Source organism: Bicyclus anynana, chromosome Z (assembly GCF_947172395.1).
Source record: "Bicyclus anynana chromosome Z, ilBicAnyn1.1, whole genome shotgun sequence".
NCBI classification, from domain to species: domain Eukaryota; kingdom Metazoa; phylum Arthropoda; class Insecta; order Lepidoptera; family Nymphalidae; genus Bicyclus; species Bicyclus anynana.
In genome coordinates, this window is record NC_069110.1 from 5,119,701 (window position 1) to 5,139,638 (window position 19,938).

Sequence of the window (19,938 nt, forward strand, 5' to 3'; positions counted from 1 at the left end):
ATTAAATTTTTTTTTATCGTAATATGTTGAAAATTCATACAGTTTTAGCTTCCTTACATTTAATGTGTCATTTTTCAATACATAAACTATAAACATAAACGCACAAATAGTATATTAGTAATTTTGTTTGAATTCCTATACAAATCTAACGAGCATTATGCACCTACGACGTCATTCAATCGTACCATTTTGTATAGAGCGGTTTTCAGGGATTCGCAGCAGCGCCGCAAATCTGACACTTTAAATCCCTGTACCTCCGAAAGTAATGATCGCAGATACCCTGTTACTTTTACAAAATTGCTTTACTATTAGCATACTCTTAATTTACATACAATTCAAAAAAAAACTGTCATCATCCCTATTGTTGTGACTTACTGTTAGTGACAGGCGGTATATCCAGGTCCGGAGCTAGGAGGCGAGCGGCGCTGGCAGCGCCCAAGTGCACGAGCTCCATTTCCAGAGTGCTGAGTCCTGTGCCGCAGCCGGCGCGCGCGGACGCTAGCGATGCGTCCTCGTATCCAATGCACAGACAACGGTAGCCGAAGCGGCTCTCTTCGCTACAAACAAACAAATTCATTTAGTTTATGATTTAATAGTGGTAAGTAAAGGTGAAACTTAAAATTAAAGTTACGAGGGTTCCAAAAGCGCCTTGGTCCGAGGAGACTACATAGACTAGAATAGACATCCAGATAAATACCTCATCATTAACTTAATAGGCCTTTTTCATTGCATTTCAGGGGATAAGGTATCACAAGCTTAGACGTATGCCTAAAATGCGCGTCAAGATATAACTCATTGACCTCTTATAATAAACTTCACTCATGTAGAAAATTTCACTGCAAAACTGGCCAATTTTGCTTTAACAGTTTTAGAATTATCTATAATATAAAAATGAATCGCAAAATGCGTTGGTAAGCGCATAACTCATAAACGCCTGGACCAATTTGGTCAATTTTTTTTTAATTGTTCGTTGAAGTTCTAGGATGGTTTTTACAGCGAGAAAAATTCGAATAATTGCCGGAAAAACCATAAAAATAGCCCTTTTCTTTTTCCCATACAAATGTTTTATAACTAAAACGTAGTCAATTTGAGCTTTATTGTTATTGTATAAAGTTCATATCAATAATAATTAGAAAACGGAGTAGGGGTAGGGTAGGGGTAGGGTAGGGGTAGGGTAGGGGTAGGGTAGGGGTAGGGTAGGGGTAGGGTAGGGGTAGGGTAGGGGTAGGGTAGGGGTAGGGTAGGGGTAGGGTAGGGGTAGGGTAGGGGTAGGGTAGGGTAGGGGTAGGGTAGGGGTAGGGTAGGGGTAGGGTAGGGGTAGGGTAGGGGTAGTTGAAAGTTTACATCGAAATTCACGCGGACGCAGTCGCGGGCATCCGCTAGTTGGTAATAAAAATTATACATAAAGGCCTTTGAATATAGTCCAATATTCAAATGCAGAGCAAATTCAACCTTAAGGATTGAGTTTAAGGTTGAATTTGCAAGAGCGACTACTTGAATTGAATGCCAAGAAGTTGTGTTTGGCACTCATTGAGCGGGGACGTTTTTTGGTCGCTGACTGTGCATCCACTTTTTTATAGGAGATCGATGATATAACTACATAATTCTATTTACAAATCGTTCTCTCATTCGTCCCATCACAATGATGAAAACAATATTCATGTTATCTATTTCAATGTGATGAGATGATGAGACGACGAAAAAGACAACGATATATAGACAATATTTGCTCAAAACGTCTTAACGTTCATCTTAGGCCACTTCGAGAAGGACATACAATAATTTTTACGCCAGAAATGCCAGTTACTGTGAGATCTTTTAAATTCAACGCAGATGAAGTCATGGGTTATTTTTTAGAGTCCGACCGAAATTGATTTTCTGGCCGAAACCGAATATTCGGCCGTGGCTTCAGTTTCGGCCATAACTAAAACCGAAATCGAAACTCACGTGTTCAAGTATAAAATTCCATTTAATACTGAAGTTTGGTGTACATATTATAGCAAAATCATTATGAGTTATCAATAATCAAATCAGTATTTCTTACTGTTTCATTAATTACTAAGTATTGGTATTTTGAAATCTTATTAATTTGTATTGTTTTGTATTTGTACTTAGAAGAATGAATAAAAATCAGTTCCATAAAAACATAGCCTCTAAAGAATGTTTGCGTCGGGCGATAACGCACTGAGTCGGTTTTGTTGCTACATACAGAGCTATCCGACCGGCGCACGACAATTCCAGAATTTAGGCGAATTCAGTTTCGGTTTCGGCAAAAGTTTCGGCCTATTCTGGCCGAAACCGAAACTGCCGCTGAAGCTTGATTTTTTGCCAAAACCAAAACCGAACCATCAGTCGGATAAATATAAAAGCGAAATATGTACTCGTTATTTCATTAACGTTAATTCTCATAATTTATTGATTTCGTTGTACTTAGTTATTGATTTTACAACATTTATGAGGTATTTTATTATTATATTGCACATTGAAATATTGAAAATGCTTAGCTATCGCATGCATGCAAATGCATACCTGTTAGGTTTGTCATATTCATGTAAATAGTCCGATGCTGTGTCCAGTGAGAAGATAACTTCGTTCCCAGGTATAATCAGGGCTTTTTGCGGCCAATCCTCGTGTCTGAAACAAATAAATAACGATATATTGATTGGGACTGATTTCCGAATTTTGAACTTATATTTACAGCCAGACACTTTTTCAACTTGACCCATATACGATCTCCTTACTCTTCTAATTCTTCGAACAAAGCGTGTAGCCAGATGACCTACGGATCTGAAACTGGTCGCTTACCTTATAATAATCTGTTGTTAGTTGGACTGATGATAACGAACGAGTTTACAGAGAGCCGCTGGTTGTTGATTCAAGACCGCAGTGTTTGCAAGTCCTTACAATAAGCCTGCGTCCAGCAATGGACGTCCATCGGCTGATGTCGTTAATAATGATGATGATAGTGATAGTGATGGTGACGGTGACGGTGACGGTGACGGTGACGGTGACGGTGACGGTGACGGTGACGGTGACGGTGACGGTGACGGTGACGGTGACGGTGACGGTGACTGTGACGGTGATCGTGACGGTTACGTTGATGGTGATGATGATGTTGATGATAATGGTGATGATGGTGATGATGATCTACCTTCCATAGATTATATTACACATCATATTACTTACACGTTGGACAGCTTGGGTGTTACACTGACGTATGTACAGTTGTAATGCATGCATGGCGCATCTGTGATCGTCTCGTCTAACTCTTCAGCCTCGCCGGACTCCGAGTCAAGTTGAATTAACCTCTGCAATAATTCAAAATGCTTTAAATTTGAACCTCAAACATATTACTCAATTTAAAAAGAAAATAAAAAAAGAGGTACTGTTTAACAAATCATTTTTTTTTATTTCACTATTATTTTTAATACTTGATTGCATAGCTACTATTGTAATGAATAAAAAATTAATTATTTCTGCTCAGTAGATAGAACACAGCCGGGATTGTTTTTAAACTCTACGACAGTACCTTGATAGTTAGTCTTTTGAATTTTACAAACCTTTTCATGAAAGGAGGAGGTTTTACAATGATATTATTTATTAGTACTCCCTTTGAATAATTCGTTTACTACTTCTTAGTTTGCCAAATTAAATGGTCGTAGTATGTGAGTATATTCTTAAATACGAGTATAAAAATACCGTAACTGAAGATTTACAATATGTTTAAAAAGGTGTTTGTGTGTGTGTGACTATATATTATGTAATACGCAAGTCATATATTGTAGTAAAAATAGTGTTTAAAAAAGTGTTACCATGAAAAAAAATATTTTAATAATTATTATAGCAAGCTAAACAGTGCATTCTAAAATAGTCTCAATGCATCACTCCACGATTCACTTCTAAAAAAAATCGCTCAACGGCATATATTATGTGTTTGGCCACGCAATGCAAGCTTAATTCAATTTACTACATTATATCTAATATCTATGGACGTGAATGACGTCGAAGCCATATCTACAGTTTAATCATATTATCGCTAGAAGTGCATCACACGGTCAAAATACTATGTAAAGAATGCATGCGCGGTATGTTTTGTATAGCTATGTGCCTTACTCAGATGATGGATACACAGAAAATATTTACCTATAGACATCGAGGTGTTTAATTATTTTGTTGTTGTTTTGTCTATTAGCTGTGTTGTTGTTCCTAAGAGTACGTAAGCAAATGACCATTATGGCCTCAAAAATTCTGGTCATTTTTGTAAAACTCACCGGGCTTTAGTAGATGTAATAAATCGATGATTTTTTCCAATTCTGTTGCTAACATTGGAGTGCCTAAGTTTGGATTGGAAAATAAACTAAAACGTAATTAGACCACGTTTCTTGCCACTTGAATTAGTATTTGTTTCAAAATGGGTCATTGAGTTATATCTAGAATATTTTAACTTTGATACGCATTGCATGTGTAATATCTATGACGAGCAATATGTGACGCATTTAAAATAAAACCTAGAGCTCAAAATCTTTAAAATATTCTGTATGTGTATTTGAGTTAATATCAACAATATTTTGACTTAAAATTGGATGGACCGAGCGCATTCAAATAAACAAGGTAAACTGCCACCCTGTGTCCATGATCAGTGGTGATTAATCAAAGGCGTAAATGAACAGCCTCATGCGCCTGTAATTACACTGGAAACTATACTCTACACAGCAATGCTGCTGATCTGATTAGGAGCGCCACTAAGCATGGCTATACTTAATATACTTCTCTGAAAGAGGTATGTCACAATAAGAGGCCACTCAATCATAGATACTCCAAATGAATGTGATAACTCCAAACTATAAATAGTCTAGATATTCAAAATGACAGTTGTGTATAAACTTACAGATTCTTTGCTTTAACCTATTGATTGATGGGGGGAGGGGAGGAATCCCCTTGGCAAGATTCGTGGTCTGTAAAATTTAGTGTTCTATGTAAACATCATCCTAGTGTATTATGAATGAGCAAGTGAACGATCTCTACCTGGTATACCTTACGGAAGGGAGGGTCGGCCATGCGTGTGTCATTAGGACAATGGCAGCGGTGCTTTGGTGCGCCGCCCACTGCGTAGATAGTAAGAGTGTCTTCTGGCTGCGCTGTGATGCTGCGGGGATCCATCTCTAGTACGATCCAGGACACTTGCGATGGGAACAGAACCCTAGATATAAAACAATAAAATGTTTTTTAAAAAGAGCAACCGTTGAGTTACTTCTCAGCATAACCTGCCTTCCGAACCGGTGGTAGAATCTTTACAAATAGTCAACTGACGTGTCAAAAGTGCTTGTAAACTGAGCCTACTTGAAATAAATGATTTTTGACTTTGATTTATGATCAATCAAACTAAAGGATCGATTAGGTCCATTTGAGACCTTGGACGTTTCAGGTTTTAAGCCAGATTCCAGTTTTACTCAATATTAATCGAGCTAAAGAACTTGCAAAAGAGAAAATGCAATGCAGGGATCTACTCTTTTATTGTATTAGAAATTTGTTACTGTGTGATTAATAAATAATTTTTTATTTTTTTTTTTATTTTTTAATGTAAACTTTTTGTATCCCCTTTCATGTATTGACAATAACATGTGTTAAATTTTTTCTAGACATGAAAATTCCACTGAAATAAAAAATAATCCTTAGATCTCAATAATGAAAAATTGTTTATTATGTTATATTATTTTATTTCCAAAAGACCAAGAAGGCTTTTTTACACATTTGGACAATATGTTTTGATCTTCGTAAGCTTATACAATATGTCTTAATGAGTAATAAATAGTAGACTTATTTTCCCGATTGTTCGCCATAAATGCTACTTACACCCGAAATAATCATCTACGTATTGCATATATATGTTAATTGAACAATGTATAAAGAGATTTTGACTCTATGTTGTTGACAACCTTCAATTGTTAATTATAAAGATTTCTCTAGTTCGTTTGAGAAAGTTATGAAGTTTTGGGTTCTTTACTCAGCCTGGGTCGGATCATATAATTCTAATTATGCTTCAGGTTTGTCCTCTAGATTACCACAAAGTATACACAGTAGTAAACACACGGTGCTGCCAGTCCACACTGTATTTGAGATGGATTTTTTTTTTTTTTTATACTGGTATCCCTGCTACCGGATCTGTAATCTTCATTACACATTCTGTGCTTCGCCGGGCTACACGTGCCTACGCGTCATTTTTTTGTATAACGAAACAAACAGTTCAAAGATTACTTTCCTTTGTTAGTGTTAGAAAAGGGAAAACAAACTCCTTTATCTGAAGAATACGATAATATAGCAAGAAAAATTAACAAATTGGGTAAGATACTGACGCGCGCACGACACAAAGAAAGGTCGTCCAAGTCTCCAAGAAGATTGTCCACCTCATCAACAGTGTCATCAGAATCGAAAAACTCATCAAGTCATCGCCCGCTTCATTGTCCGCATTGCAGGACACATTAAACAATGAAGGTAAAATAAGTTCATATACCCTCATAATCTTTTTATGTCAATAGACATCATTGTTAACCTACGGGGTTATCACTTGAAAAAACGGATGTTTGGAACATAACATCGCGGGTAATCTACGGGATTATCACATTATAAATGACATGAGAAAAAATATGAACGTAACATTCGATAATTGCGTCTTAATAATCATAGCATTGCGGGTAGTCTTAGGGACTTTGCCGTAATTAACGAAAATAATAATATTGACGCAATTAATAACCTGCGGGGTTATCACTTGAAAAAACGGATGTTTGCAATATAACATCGCGGGTAATCTACGGGATTATCACTCTATAAACGACATGAGAAAAAATATCAATGTAACATTTGATAATTGCGTCTTATTAATCATAGCATTGCGGGTAGTCTTAGGGACTATTATTTTTACCGTAATTAACGCAAATAATAATTTTGAAATTATGATTCTTATTATGATTGATTCTAAGGGAATATCACACTACACGATATTAATCATTAGCATTAAGCATAGCGTGGCGGTCTCCGGGACTATCACCTTGTCTTAATTAACCCACGGCAATAAATTCTTGGCTGGTGGGAGGCTTTGGCTCTGGCACCCTACCGAAAAAGACGTACCGCCAAGCGATTTAGCGTTCCGGTACGATGTCGTCTAGAAACCGGAAGGGGTGTGGATTTTCATCCTCCTCCTATCAAGTTAGCCCGCTGCCCTCTTAGATTGCATCGTCACTTACCATCAGGTGAAATCTTCATCATCATCATCATCTTAAGGGAATAGAATAGGTGAAAACATATTCTGTTTGGTATTTTCTTATCATAAAAGGTGCCAATGCTTAAGTTTTTCAACTAGAAAGTTGCTGATACCGCCAGTGAATTTCATTCGACTAATACGGTCGTCAATCCGGATACAGCAGCGCTGAAGTACCTACTCGTAGATTCGACTCGTAGAAGTCGACATTATCAGTACTTGACAATGAACTTCCTATGATTCTAGGAGAGAACCCTTCACAACCAAAGTGTTATAGCGATGTCATCCAGCTAGATCTGGCTATTCGCCTACAACACATAGCGGGGTCACGTGCCAAAATATACGAGCAAGGAGGTTATACACGAATATTAAAAACTGCACCTTGCAACCTGGCACCAATGCTTAATCCGGAAGTGGTAGGTGCGACCACAGAGGCCGCACTTAAGAGATAAAAACAAACCATACAATAGAGCTACCGCAATATCAGCTAAGGAGCTGGCTGACACTACACTAATGTCGTCAGAACCAAAAATTACTGTGCCTATACAAATACTGTTGGATACCCTTAAATTCAGGTGTTCTAGCCATGATTCTATGGTATGAAGGAATTTACTCCTTAATACGCTGAAGTAAGATATCAGAGATCAACATCGATAAACTTCTCTTTGGTTAAGGTTTGGCTGAAAAAAAAAAATAATAATAATAAAAATAAAAGATCTGGAGCGGAAATGAAACTCGCTCCTATGAAGCTGTCCTCCACAAAGGATAAGCCATAAGGGGAACATAGAAAACTGGTCTATTTCTCCTCAGAATTACAGGTTAAAAGTTACTCGGAAGACAAAGGAGCCTGCCTACAAGAATCACCACGCCAACTCTGATGTGACGACAGTTTGAACTGTCGTCACATGGCCGTCACGTCCGTCGCGACATCGCGATCGAAAGTCGAAACCACCAACAGACAGGGTAAGATATGCCGGCAGGCTTTCAAACTTTTATGATTGGTGGTCAGTGATGCTATTATAATGTCATAGATAAAAGGGTACCTAAAAGATGCCTCTTTTGAGTCAACGACTTTTATTGTTCCTTCGGTACATTCGAGTTCACCAAAACAGAGAAACGTTCCTGTAAGGCGAATACTTCCATGTCGGAAAATATTGATATACGAACGTCCTATCCATGATCTTACATGTAATAGACGCTATTACGGAATGCAAACTTTGCTTAGATCAACTTTTAATTCCTTCATTTTTAATTAGAAAACATAATGGGAAATATAGATTCATACTAAACTTCAAATAACTGAACAGATTTATTGACACCTCTTATGTTCAACTGATTTATTCACAAGGAGGCTGACTAAAATAAATAAATGTGCAAGATACATTTCTTGGCATAGAGATCCTGACGCTTTTATTATAGATGCATTTACAATTTAATAGTTGAGTAAAATATTTGATAACAATGCAAAAAGGATCAATGATAGCCCCACTCTGGCTGACACAACCATGGTACCCCTTATAAAAAGAGTCTTTTTACTTTCAGAACCACTTATAATTAAACCACCATAAACGCTGTTTATCTCCCATTCCAGCAACCGAGATGTACATCAAGAGATTGCCCTGGTTACAGGAATGTTGTCTTCTCTTTCCGAGAACTCAGTAAGGCAATACAATACATACCTAAAGAAGTGGTGTATATATTTTGTAAATACAGTAATATTAATTTGTATTTTGGTACCATACCAAATGTTATAAGTTTTTTAATATTATTTTATGAACCAGGTTTGCAATATGGAACAGCTGTAGATCAGCTCTTTGACTAATTCTGGGCGAAGAAGTGGTCAATGATAACCATATTAAAACTTTAATGAGGGAGTTTATAGACTACGTCCACCCTTGCCCAAATAATAAAACTATTATACCTGGGAAACATTTATTATACTTACTTTCTATAGCAAATTGGTTCTCCAATGAATCATTGAGTTTCAAAAAACTGAATTAAAATATTTTCTATTTAATAATGATACCTGAGTTCATCAAAAGCTCTCGTACTGAAACATCTCAATTGATTCATCATCTGTATTGATTATTCCAAATTTTCCAGAAATATGTCCTGTTGGTACACTACATTTTTATTTTCATACAACACAAAGCTTGCGTAGTGGAAATAAACTTTTTATAAGACCTAGAAAGTCACAAAAATCAGTTGTGCTCACAGTGTGCCACGACTTTCAAAGCTCATGGGCTGAATATAAATTTAAATCTGATTATAAAATATGCAGGGTGGAGCAGTAACTCCCTAACATTTGAAAAATTCTGTAATAGATATATAACTAAGTATAATTTTGATAGTTTCGTACTTTTCAATACTGTTTATATTAAAAATAATGTTCTAATGATTGATCACAAGACCGATAATAATAATTGATCAACAATTTTAATAATTGTATCTTTTTTCCTCGGGAATAAAATTATTCACTGTGATCTAAAAGTTGATATTTTCACTCTCAACATCTACTGTGTATACTTTGTGGTAATCTAGAGGACAAACCTGAAGCATAATTAATGATTATACGAACTTACCTGTACGTGAAGTTCTATCATAATTATGCGAAGGTTTGTCCGAATAGATTACCACCCCGCCCACCCCATTGTGCAATTTCCCGAATAATATATAAAGTATATATAATTTATATATACAATATTTATTATATAATATGATTATATAAGAATTACTACTTGTCTAACTTAACATTTGAATATCAACTTTAGTAATTGCATAAACTGCTCTGCTCTAAACTGAATGAAGATTACAGATCCGGTAGCAGGGATACCAGTATAAAAAAAAAAAATCCATCTCAAATACAGTGTGGACTGGCAGCACCGTGTGTTTACTACTGTGTATACTTTGTGGTAATCTATTCGGACAAACCTTCGCATAATTATGATGGAACTTCACGTACAGGTAAGTTCGTTTAATCATTAAATATTGTACAGATTTGCAGGTTTATTCACTATCTTTGACGTATGCTAGTATTTAAAAGGGGATGATCCTTTTGAGGTCCACACTTGTACCCCGTATCATTAAAATTTTAAAAATACAAGGATTTTATTAAAGTTTATTAAAGTGAATAAATGTAACTAAATAAAAAGAAATTAATAAAATAAAAACCCAAGTTTTTGAGCTATATCAAGATGGCTGTCAATTGTCATGTCATAGTTGCTCTATGGGAACTATGACATGACAATTGACAGCAAACGTCAAATCGATTACTGCATTGAAACCGCCATTATATTACCCTTATTAGTGTTGCATTTCTTGGGAGATAATGAATATTATTTCGAAAGAATTAAAGTAAATTCGTAGATTTGTATAATCAAAACTAGTTAAAATAAATATTTCCTTTTATTTCCGCTAGGGTACAATGACTGATACTTTACAGTATAATTTAAAGAAACTAACAGATCGCTCGAATTCACTCGAATTTGTTGCAGTTTCCTGGAATTATCTTAAGATACTATATAAAATAATTAAATTTCACCTTTTGTTAACGACGGTGGACTGCTTGTACGGGTGATCACTCTCGGACCAGGTGTAAAAGTTACTCGTCGTGGTGTTAATGATCTCCTCACTGCTCGAGATCATGAGATTCAACGCTGCTACGTGTGGCAGTAATTTGTGAATCATTTCGAGCAGATACACCATGCTCTGGAACAACGGATTTACTATGCACAAAACTTCATACAACTGGATGATGACGAAACAGCTATGTATATAATTATGAAAATAAATATGTATGTGATGTCAATTAAAATTGAGAATGAGAAAGACAAATTTCGAACAATAGATTCCGCTGCTACCATTTCCCTTGTCCTGAGATATATCGTGATACGCTATAGGCCTATATGTTCGTCCGTTGCAAAAAAAAATCTACAACAGTTTACGCAATAGGATTATAGCAATAGGAAAGTTGGTCTGGATATTCAATATGGATAAATGGTACCTAAGTAAAAAAAATCCAGACGAATGCATCTTTTAACATCTTAAGCGCTCCGCTAGTTACATAATTTTCTTAGAAATTGTAAGTTTCTTAGCTTAGCTTAAAATTCGCTCATAATACAGCTAGGTCAACGCTCTTTTCCTCAAATACACCAAACATAAAGAAACTATTACAAGTAGTATTTACCTTTGAATCATGAAGACCTTCAAGGTTAGCCAGTGCAAAAGGCAGCAACGTATTGAGAACTGGTGCTGAGGCCAAAGTAGGCACAATTCTCCGCAAATCATCGTTGGGAAGGTCTCGCAAAGTAGCTAGAATCATTGCAGCCTGCTCCGCGACTAAGGTCGCCACGGCCACCGCAGTTTGGCGAATCATCACTATATCCGCCTCGAGGCGATCGCTGCTGCGCACATGGGAGTTGGCTGTTGCCCTAACTACGGTTTCAAGGTAATCCAAGCTCGTCCTGTTTACACAACTGAATAAATTAAAAAGGTGTACTGATTTTGCTTTTCAAGTTTTGATTAAACCATACTCGTATATTTACTAATATTACGATAACTATAAGTTTTTAGTATATTTTTGTAACAATAAATGACATAAACTATGAATGAAAGGAGGCTATCAGAAGCATTTTATGAGGCGAAGTACCCTATATAGACTGAAAGTATTGCTGAGAATGGAAGAAGCAATAGGAAATATGCTAGAATTGTAGCAAGTGGAAGGATATGAACTCTGCCTACTCCTAAGGGATAGAGGCGTAATATGTTAGTTATTCATTTATTTATCGATCAAATTATTGTAATACTAATAAACGAAGAAATTGAAAGACAATACCTGTAGTAAATGACACAAGGAAGCTGTCCCCGCGCTAGAGTGGTGCCATTAAAGCTCAGTGGGCACGATGAAAACTGGAAAACGGTGCCGTCGGGTCCAGAGACGGCCGGCAGCCCGCAATCGCCGCTGGGTGTTCGTGCTCCTTCACAGCACACGCGTATTGCGTATCTGACGTCGTCCTGTCACAAAAAACCCGCCTGTTATTTACGGGTTATTTCACAACACTTGTTTGTTGTTGTTATTACGAGGCAATACGAGTTTAATAGTTATATGGCTTAGCCGTTTCTTTGGTATGCAACTCATTATAGCCCATAATGTTTATCACACGAACTATAGCTAGGCGAGCTTTCTTATAGCTCCTTGAGTAACGAAACAGTCAAGCCACACATTGCAGCTAAAAAGGTAGGTTTTTAGAAAACTTCAGACTATTCACACCAAATACTATTTGGGAGACAGAAAGTTGGATAAGGACGTGTAGAGGCTCTTCAAGAGATCAGATAATCTTGGATTGAGTTCTGAGGTTAATTGTAGTCTTAGTTGGCATGTTTAATAAAACGAAAGACACAAGTTATCTTTATATTATATACCTTTAGTAGGACAGGTCTGTTGAACTTGATTTGAACCATATCATGTTGAGCAGTTGAACCGTTGACTGTGCCTTCGGCGATTTCTTCAGCCACCCAACTTTGCGAAGGATTCACGTCCTCCGATGTCGTTCTTATCTAATTCGGGTACAACCAAAAACAGAGTGACGCACAGATTCAAATAACCAACTTAGTCAAGTTTTTAATTACTAGTTTTAAAGTATTAAATTTCAAAAAGTAGTAAGAGTTTAAGTATTAGTGCAGATTTGTCGACTGAATTTTTTTTAACAAATTGGACGATTGTCTTCCGTTACATTGAAGTATTTAAAAAAAAAGAATTAATTAAATCGGTTCAGCCGTAATACACTGGGATAAAATATAGTCTATAGCCTTTCTTGATAAATGGGCTATCTAACACTGAAAGAATTTTTCAAAACGAACCAGTAGTTCCTGAGATTAGCGCGTTCAACCAAACAAACTCTTCAGTTTTATAATATTAGTATAGATATACATACATCGTAAAGCAATTCAATGGTGTAGTTGTAAGTCCCTGAGCCGAGAAACACGCAAGCGCCGACGATGGCGACTCCTGGGCGGTTGACCGAGAAACAGATCGCGTCCGGGATCCCATTGCCCGTACACCACGTGCGCGATGTGTTCACGCGCATGAAACGGGACGCCGTCACCAAATGCTTATTAATTATCTTCGAATCGGTCTCGTCCTGGAAACATAGATGTTACATTTTTTTTTTATTCTTTACATGTTAGCCCTTGACTACAATATCACCTGATGGTAAGTGATGATGCAGTCTAAGATGGAAGCGGGCTAACTTGTTAGGAGGAGGATAAAAATCCACAACCCTTTCGGTTTCTACACGGCATCGTACCGGAACGCTAAATCGCTTGGCGGTACGTCTTTGCCGGTAGGGTGGTAACTAGCCACGGCCGAAGTCTCCCACTAACCAGACCTGGACAAATTAAGAAAATCTCAATCTGCCCAGCCGGGGATCGAACCCAGGACCTCCGTCTTGTAAATCCACCGCGCATACCACTGCGCCACGGAGGCCGTCAAAAATGTTACATGTTAATATGTTACGTATCTACGTGACTTTAGACGAATAGGCTAGTTACACTTTTTTTTAAATGGTCTTAAATAGTTTTTTAAATATGTTATTGACAATACGAGCCAAAAAGCCTGTCGGCCATGACAGTCTATATTTATATCATGACGTCACTATAATAAACCCCATACAAATGGAGCGTTTGACAAAAATATTAGTTAACAACTAGTTCGACGTTTAGTACATCAAGTGACGTCCGTAGTGAGTGCCCGTAAAACAGCGGGCACGCTGTTGGCGGTAGCATTATGTATGCGCACAAAAATCGTAACGCTGTCATTCGTTCATCGAATTTTACTGCCCATATTTTTTTCATCAGTGAGCCGTGACAGCCCAGTGAATATGACCTCTGCCTCCGATTTCGGAAGGTGTGGGTTCGAATCCGGTCCGGGGCATGCACATCCAACTTTTCGTTGTGTGCATTTTAAGAAATTAAATATCACGTGTCTCAATCGGTGAAGGAAAACATCGTGAGGAAACCTGCATACCAGAGAATTATCTTAATTCTCTGCGTGTGTGAAGTCTGCCAATCCGCATTGGGCCAGCGTGGTGGACTGTTGGCCTTATCCCTCTCATTCTGAGAGGAGACTCAAGCTCAGCAGTGAGCCGAATATAGGTTGATGACGACGACGACGACGACGATTTTATTCATACCGGGGCTGTATATGAAAAATCGATTCTTAAGGAGTAAAGTCCAAAAATAAAGATAAAAACAATACCTTGGACACCAGCGCGTTGTTGGACATCTCAGCAATAAAACGCGCAGTCAGTTTGCAACAATGCACCGCCAGCTTCTCCTGAGTGTTCACCTCCCCGTGGTCGTGACCGGGGGCACACTGACGTTGCTCCAACTGTTGCTTGATGGGGTTCAGCGCTACATCCAACAGTCTTGGCACTACGTCCAGCAAATGCCATTCCAAGTATGACGACTTCTCTCCGTTATCGTGAATCTGTAATTGTCAAAATATATATTCAAAAAAATTCAAATTTCATTTATTTAATTAGGCTTAGTTTACAAGCACTTTTGAAAAGTCAAGTTATGTCACGATTTAATGTTGGTAATTGAAGTCGAAAACTTTACGAATTAAAGTTACGAGGGTTCCGAACGGGCCTTGGTCAGAGAGAGCTCACAACAAACTTTTGTTTACCACCATTTTACAAATTGTCGAGAACTTAGCACACAATCGTATACTGCAGTTCAACACAACACTAAGCCGTTTTAACGCGTATATATAGTTTTTATGAAAGGACGGTTGACAATTGTTGTAAATATTACAAAGAATGTCAGTATCGGGAATAGTTTCAGAAAGACGGGCAATACAAATGATACAAATAAGCAGTAAATAAGAACCTATGAATTTGGGTGTCTTCTTAAGTGAACTATTTGAACTATTTGAACTATCTTCTTCTTATTCACATTATTGAGGTAGTACAAAAAAACTATTTCTTCTAAAATAAATTCAGTACTATTTTGCATGCATATACATATTTAAACAGCCAACAGGTACCTCAAGAGTTTACCGCTAATAAATAAAATGTTTGGATCAAGTGTATTTTAGCTTGCCAACTTCGTTCGTAACATTCCCGATGTTACGCGCGGGCGGGGGGCGTGTAGCGATGACTGAAAAACCAACGACTGATGCACATCACGCACGATTTCACACCCGCGAAGTCTTTCCCCCTGTCGCCCACATATCATGGGAATGTTATCAACGAACTTGCCAGACTATAATTGTTCAACTATTTACTATTATACCTTTTGTGAGTCCCTCGCTCGAGGCGGTACTGGCGGTGGTTTTGAGGCATGCGACGATCGCGGTACCGTTGCCGATTTGCACGGTATTGACTGCAAGGGAGCATCATTACAGGCATTAATCTATACATATATATAAATAAATTGCCGTCCGTTAGTCTCGCTAAAACTCGAGAACCGTTGAAGGGATTTATCTTATCTTGGTCTTGAAATGTTCGTGGAGGTATAGGGAAGGTTTAAAAGGTGAGAAAATTTAAAACAATTGGTCATGGGTAGGGCAGGGGGGGTAGGGTAGGGTAGGGTAGGGGCAGGACAGGGGTAGGGCAGGGGCAGGTGCACATAAGTCAAAACAAAGCTTGACCGGGTCCGCTAATTATTAGATAAATTGTAACTTCACCCAGGGTGGTATTACGATGTTCGAGGGAGTACAAAAAAAAAATCATAAATCTTATCTTTAACAAGTATAGCTAAATTTGTTTTACCTAGCACATACTTCACACCTTGTGATTAAATTAATGACTTAATTACTATTTAATGCGATGTCAAGAGTTTTGTTGTTGAGTCTTCAAAGGCTCTACATATGCACTCATAGTAGAAATAAGTATATCAAAATTATGAGTAATGAAGCACTAAACTACTAATCACTAAACTTTACAATAAATTAATGTGAATTTAAAAGAAAGATAAAAGTCTCAACGACGGCCTTATAAAATGAGATTTTTTTTTAATTTCCAGCGGTGGAAGTCATTTAACGTAGTGAAAAATGCGTTACCTTCGCTTCTGAACGACGCATTTCTTGGAGCTTCGTGTGGGAGTGAGTCAACGGGACAATGTACTGCAAGACATCGCGAAGATTCTGTGACAGACACATTGCTGCACACGTTGCCGTCAACTCGCGAGACTGATTTGTGGGTACGCACCCATCCTGTAAAGGAAAAACCAGGAATAGGCATGATGACAGTTTTTTTTAATTGTATATAAATTAGGAGTACGCTAATAGTACAGCAATTTTGTAAAAGTAACAGGGTATCTGCGATCATTACTTTCGGAGCTACAGGGATTTAAAGGGTCAGATTTGCGGCGCTGCCGCGGATCCCTGAAAACCGCCCCATACAAAATAGTACGATTTAATGACGTCGTAGGTACATAAAGATTGTTAGATTTGTATGGGCGTTCAAACAAAATTACTAATATTATCTTTGTTATTTGTGCGTTTATGTTTATAGTTCAGTTATTAAAAAATGTCACATTTGATGTAAGGAAGCTAAAAATGTATGAATTTTCATCTAACGATAAAAGATTTTTAATAGATTTTGAAATTTTATAATCTCATTTATTTTGCAAATATCCAAACAATCTTTGTTTTTTATGTATAAATTAGTAACATTGACCCTATTTACCCGAATGTTTCACAAAAATCAATATATTCAAACCTAGTCATCATCCCCATAAATTTTAGTACACCTTTATCTACCTACAAATCTTGAAAGTATAATGTCCATCTGTCAAAATATAAAATTTTGTTATACCAAAGATAGAGCATTCTCTATAGGTATTTGGCCAAACATAAAAGTGAAAATCTTGAGGCTAAAAGTTAGTAAATCCTCGATTATCTGCACATCACATACCTTAACATTGTACAGCAAGTAGCAAAGGTGGTTCCATTTGAGTATTGGCGTCGGGAAGAACGCGTAGAAACAAGCATTGAACGTTTCGTGAGCTTCTTGTAATATAGAGTTAGTCATCTCTAGAGCGAACTGCACGTAGCAGACTCTATGAGTCTTACTGCGCTTTTGCCTCCGAGGGAGCATAGCGCACGATGGAGTGTCTTCAGCTATTATGCTTTGAATATAATTTCGAACATCCGCTATAGACTCAAAATAGGTCATATAATCGGGGGCATTTCTCTTCTTAATACTTTGAGGATATATTTCCTTGATAAACGATTTCACAAGCCTTAATCCAGATCTGATGATGTATACCAATCTCTTTTGATGCTTCATAGTAGTAAGCTTTTGAAAATTTATGGGTATTTGACCATTCGTGTCCAAAAGGATCTCCTTGTACTTCTTCCAACTCCAATGGAGGAGACCTAGAAGGGAGCGGAAGCATGGCACAGTAACTTTCCTTGACATGTTCTTGCTGAGGACCATCACAGGTTCTCCCGGATCCAAGTGTTTTATGGGCATCGTGTGATCTGAACCCATAATGTTATACAGCAGACACGGAATTTGCCCGGAATTGACATCAGTGCCGTTGTTCGACTTTTTGGAAGTTTTGAAATGAAAGCCAATGTCGTCGTTTATGACCATACCCTGCCCAGATGTACCACAATCTGATGATGGCCCATTGATGTCAGCCGTAACCACATACCATCTTCCTGCCTGTAAAGGATAGAATGCTTATGTAATGTATACAATTGTATTTTTTAGAAAGAAATATTTATATTAAGAACTAGAACTTGTGGCTTTCGAAGAAAAGTAAACTACAAAAAACTATACTTAATGTAATGTTCGCGTACACTCTGGTGATCAGTTTGATAATGCACTTATGTTAAGTAATGCACTTATGTTAAGTATGATAGACTAGTCTGTTGACATGCTGACCTGTATTCTACACTTACCAATATGACTACGGTAGTATCGAACATCAAAGGATATTTCTCTTTGGGGCCACATTCGTACAAAGTCTCGTCAGTTTCATAAACCAACTCCCCGTCCGATTCTTGATCGCCACCATCAGGACCAATGTCGTAAAGGCGGATCTTGGCCGAAAACTTCGCTCGACCTCCGTAAAGGCCTACACCACCTGTGATTACATTTTCCATAATTTATTTTTAAATTAAAGTTATGTTTGTCTTTTGGAATAGCCAACAATGACTTATGAAAAAATACTCAGTATAGAAGAACATTATAGTACAAAATTAAGTAGCACACTAGTCCAAAAACAGTCAGTTGTCAGACTAAATTGAAAAATGCAGCATGCTAAATGATGAGATTTATAATAGAACTCACCAAGTAAGACATCGCTGTCGCACATGAAGCGAATGGCTTCAATCGAACTGTCGGAATATCCCCACGCACCGCCATGGTTCTCAAAACGGTTTACTGTGAGATAGTCTTCCACTACTGGCATTACCGGACCAATGTTATTTTCACGTTTACATTCGTCCAGTGGCAGCCTACAAAGGACAATGGTAATGTTAAAAATAATAAATCAGTAGGACAGGTATATTATTGCCTATAGACCTGATACAGTGCTGGTCGCATGACGATAAGCCGAAAAGTAAAAAGTATCAAAATACTTGGACTTCGCTCACGAGATTACCGCCATATTGAGTCAACTATTATTTTTCCGATAGTTGTTTCAGTCCATGGTCTTATAGCGAAAAGCTTCGACCAACACCTTAAGAAGCTTTCACATAACTGTTCGACCAGGAGTCGGATACAGAAGGCAGTGATTCTTGAGACGGCGCGTATTGTGAGGAGGTTCCTCATTCTGGAGCCCTGACCACCGGATGCTTGGGCTCTCAAAAATGTCACGCAGCGGGAGTGTTGTTTTTATTTTATAAATTTTTAATAGTGTTTTGTATTTTATTTTTATATCACCATTGTTAAAAATTAAAAATGGGACTAATAAATAAATGAGAGCCAAATAAATCAGTAGAATATCTATCTACCTTAAAAATAATTTAACGCCATTACAAAGATGTTGTTAATTCCACTTACTTGTTCTCATGAGCGTAAGTGAGAGAATCCAGACATCCGAGCAAATGTAGCGCCGCATGTATTCTAGTGACTTGACATCCAGGCGTACAAGGAATCGCCAATTCTTGGTTCAAAATAGACATGTTTGACAACGCAATATTCTCAGCTGGAGGATCCTCATTGTTACTGATCCATTCAAAACTATCAAAGTGTCTGAAATCCTCCAAACGTTTCATACATCCGTAGTTCGGATAAATGGATTCAGAATCCGAAAATGCTTCAGGATCGTTTGAGGCGCACCATTGGAGTTTATGCGTATCGAAAGCGATTATGTTATAGCATTTTATCACTTGCATCTGAGGTTGGTAACACCACAGCACATCGTAATAGGGATCGAGACAGGCCAATGTGTTCACAAAGTCAACTTGCTCGGGCCCAGGCCAAGCATTACAGGACCCGTCGATCTTGTTTATAGTTACGCATTTAAAAGTGTGTTCTGGCTGGTTGGGAAGTATCACTGTCAATGAAAATATTGCAATAATTATTTGGAATAAAATTATTTTACTCGTAATTAAGAGCCGATTTCACACAGCGTCAGATAGTCTAACCATAAGTTTTATCAATTTCTTACTTTAGTCAAATGACAAACACAAAACATAAGCTAGCTCTAATGTATAAAAAGCTTTG

The 19,938-nt window shown here is 37.5% G+C and overlaps 1 protein-coding gene across 3 annotated transcripts in view; it reads right to left on the minus strand.

Annotated features, from left to right (window-relative positions):
* The window catches only part of LOC112042903 (E3 ubiquitin-protein ligase highwire), a 143,982-nt gene extending 124,235 nt beyond the window's left edge, over positions 1-19,747 (minus strand). The window contains exons 1-16 of one of the 3 annotated variants that reach the window (XM_052890868.1): positions 19,273-19,747; positions 18,559-18,725; positions 18,168-18,352; positions 17,173-17,928; positions 16,317-16,469; positions 15,548-15,637; positions 14,511-14,741; positions 13,189-13,395; positions 12,677-12,811; positions 12,090-12,268; positions 11,442-11,718; positions 10,797-10,963; positions 5,035-5,200; positions 3,187-3,308; positions 2,530-2,634; positions 376-557 (exon numbers count right to left, since the gene is read on the minus strand). In XM_052890868.1, coding sequence (XP_052746828.1) covers positions 376-557; positions 2,530-2,634; positions 3,187-3,308; positions 5,035-5,200; positions 10,797-10,963; positions 11,442-11,718; positions 12,090-12,268; positions 12,677-12,811; positions 13,189-13,395; positions 14,511-14,741; positions 15,548-15,637; positions 16,317-16,469; positions 17,173-17,928; positions 18,168-18,352; positions 18,559-18,725; positions 19,273-19,607 — 3,457 coding nt within the window. In that variant the 5' untranslated portion in view covers positions 19,608-19,747. Of the gene's footprint in view, positions 1-375; positions 558-2,529; positions 2,635-3,186; positions 3,309-5,025; positions 5,201-10,796; positions 11,170-11,441; positions 11,719-12,089; positions 12,269-12,676; positions 12,812-13,188; positions 13,396-14,510; positions 14,742-15,547; positions 15,638-16,316; positions 16,470-17,172; positions 17,929-18,167; positions 18,353-18,558; positions 18,726-19,272 lie in introns of those variants that run through there. The other 2 variants (XM_052890869.1, XM_024078107.2) reach the window with 2 other exon arrangements.
* Between the last annotated feature and the right edge of the window lie 191 nt (positions 19,748-19,938).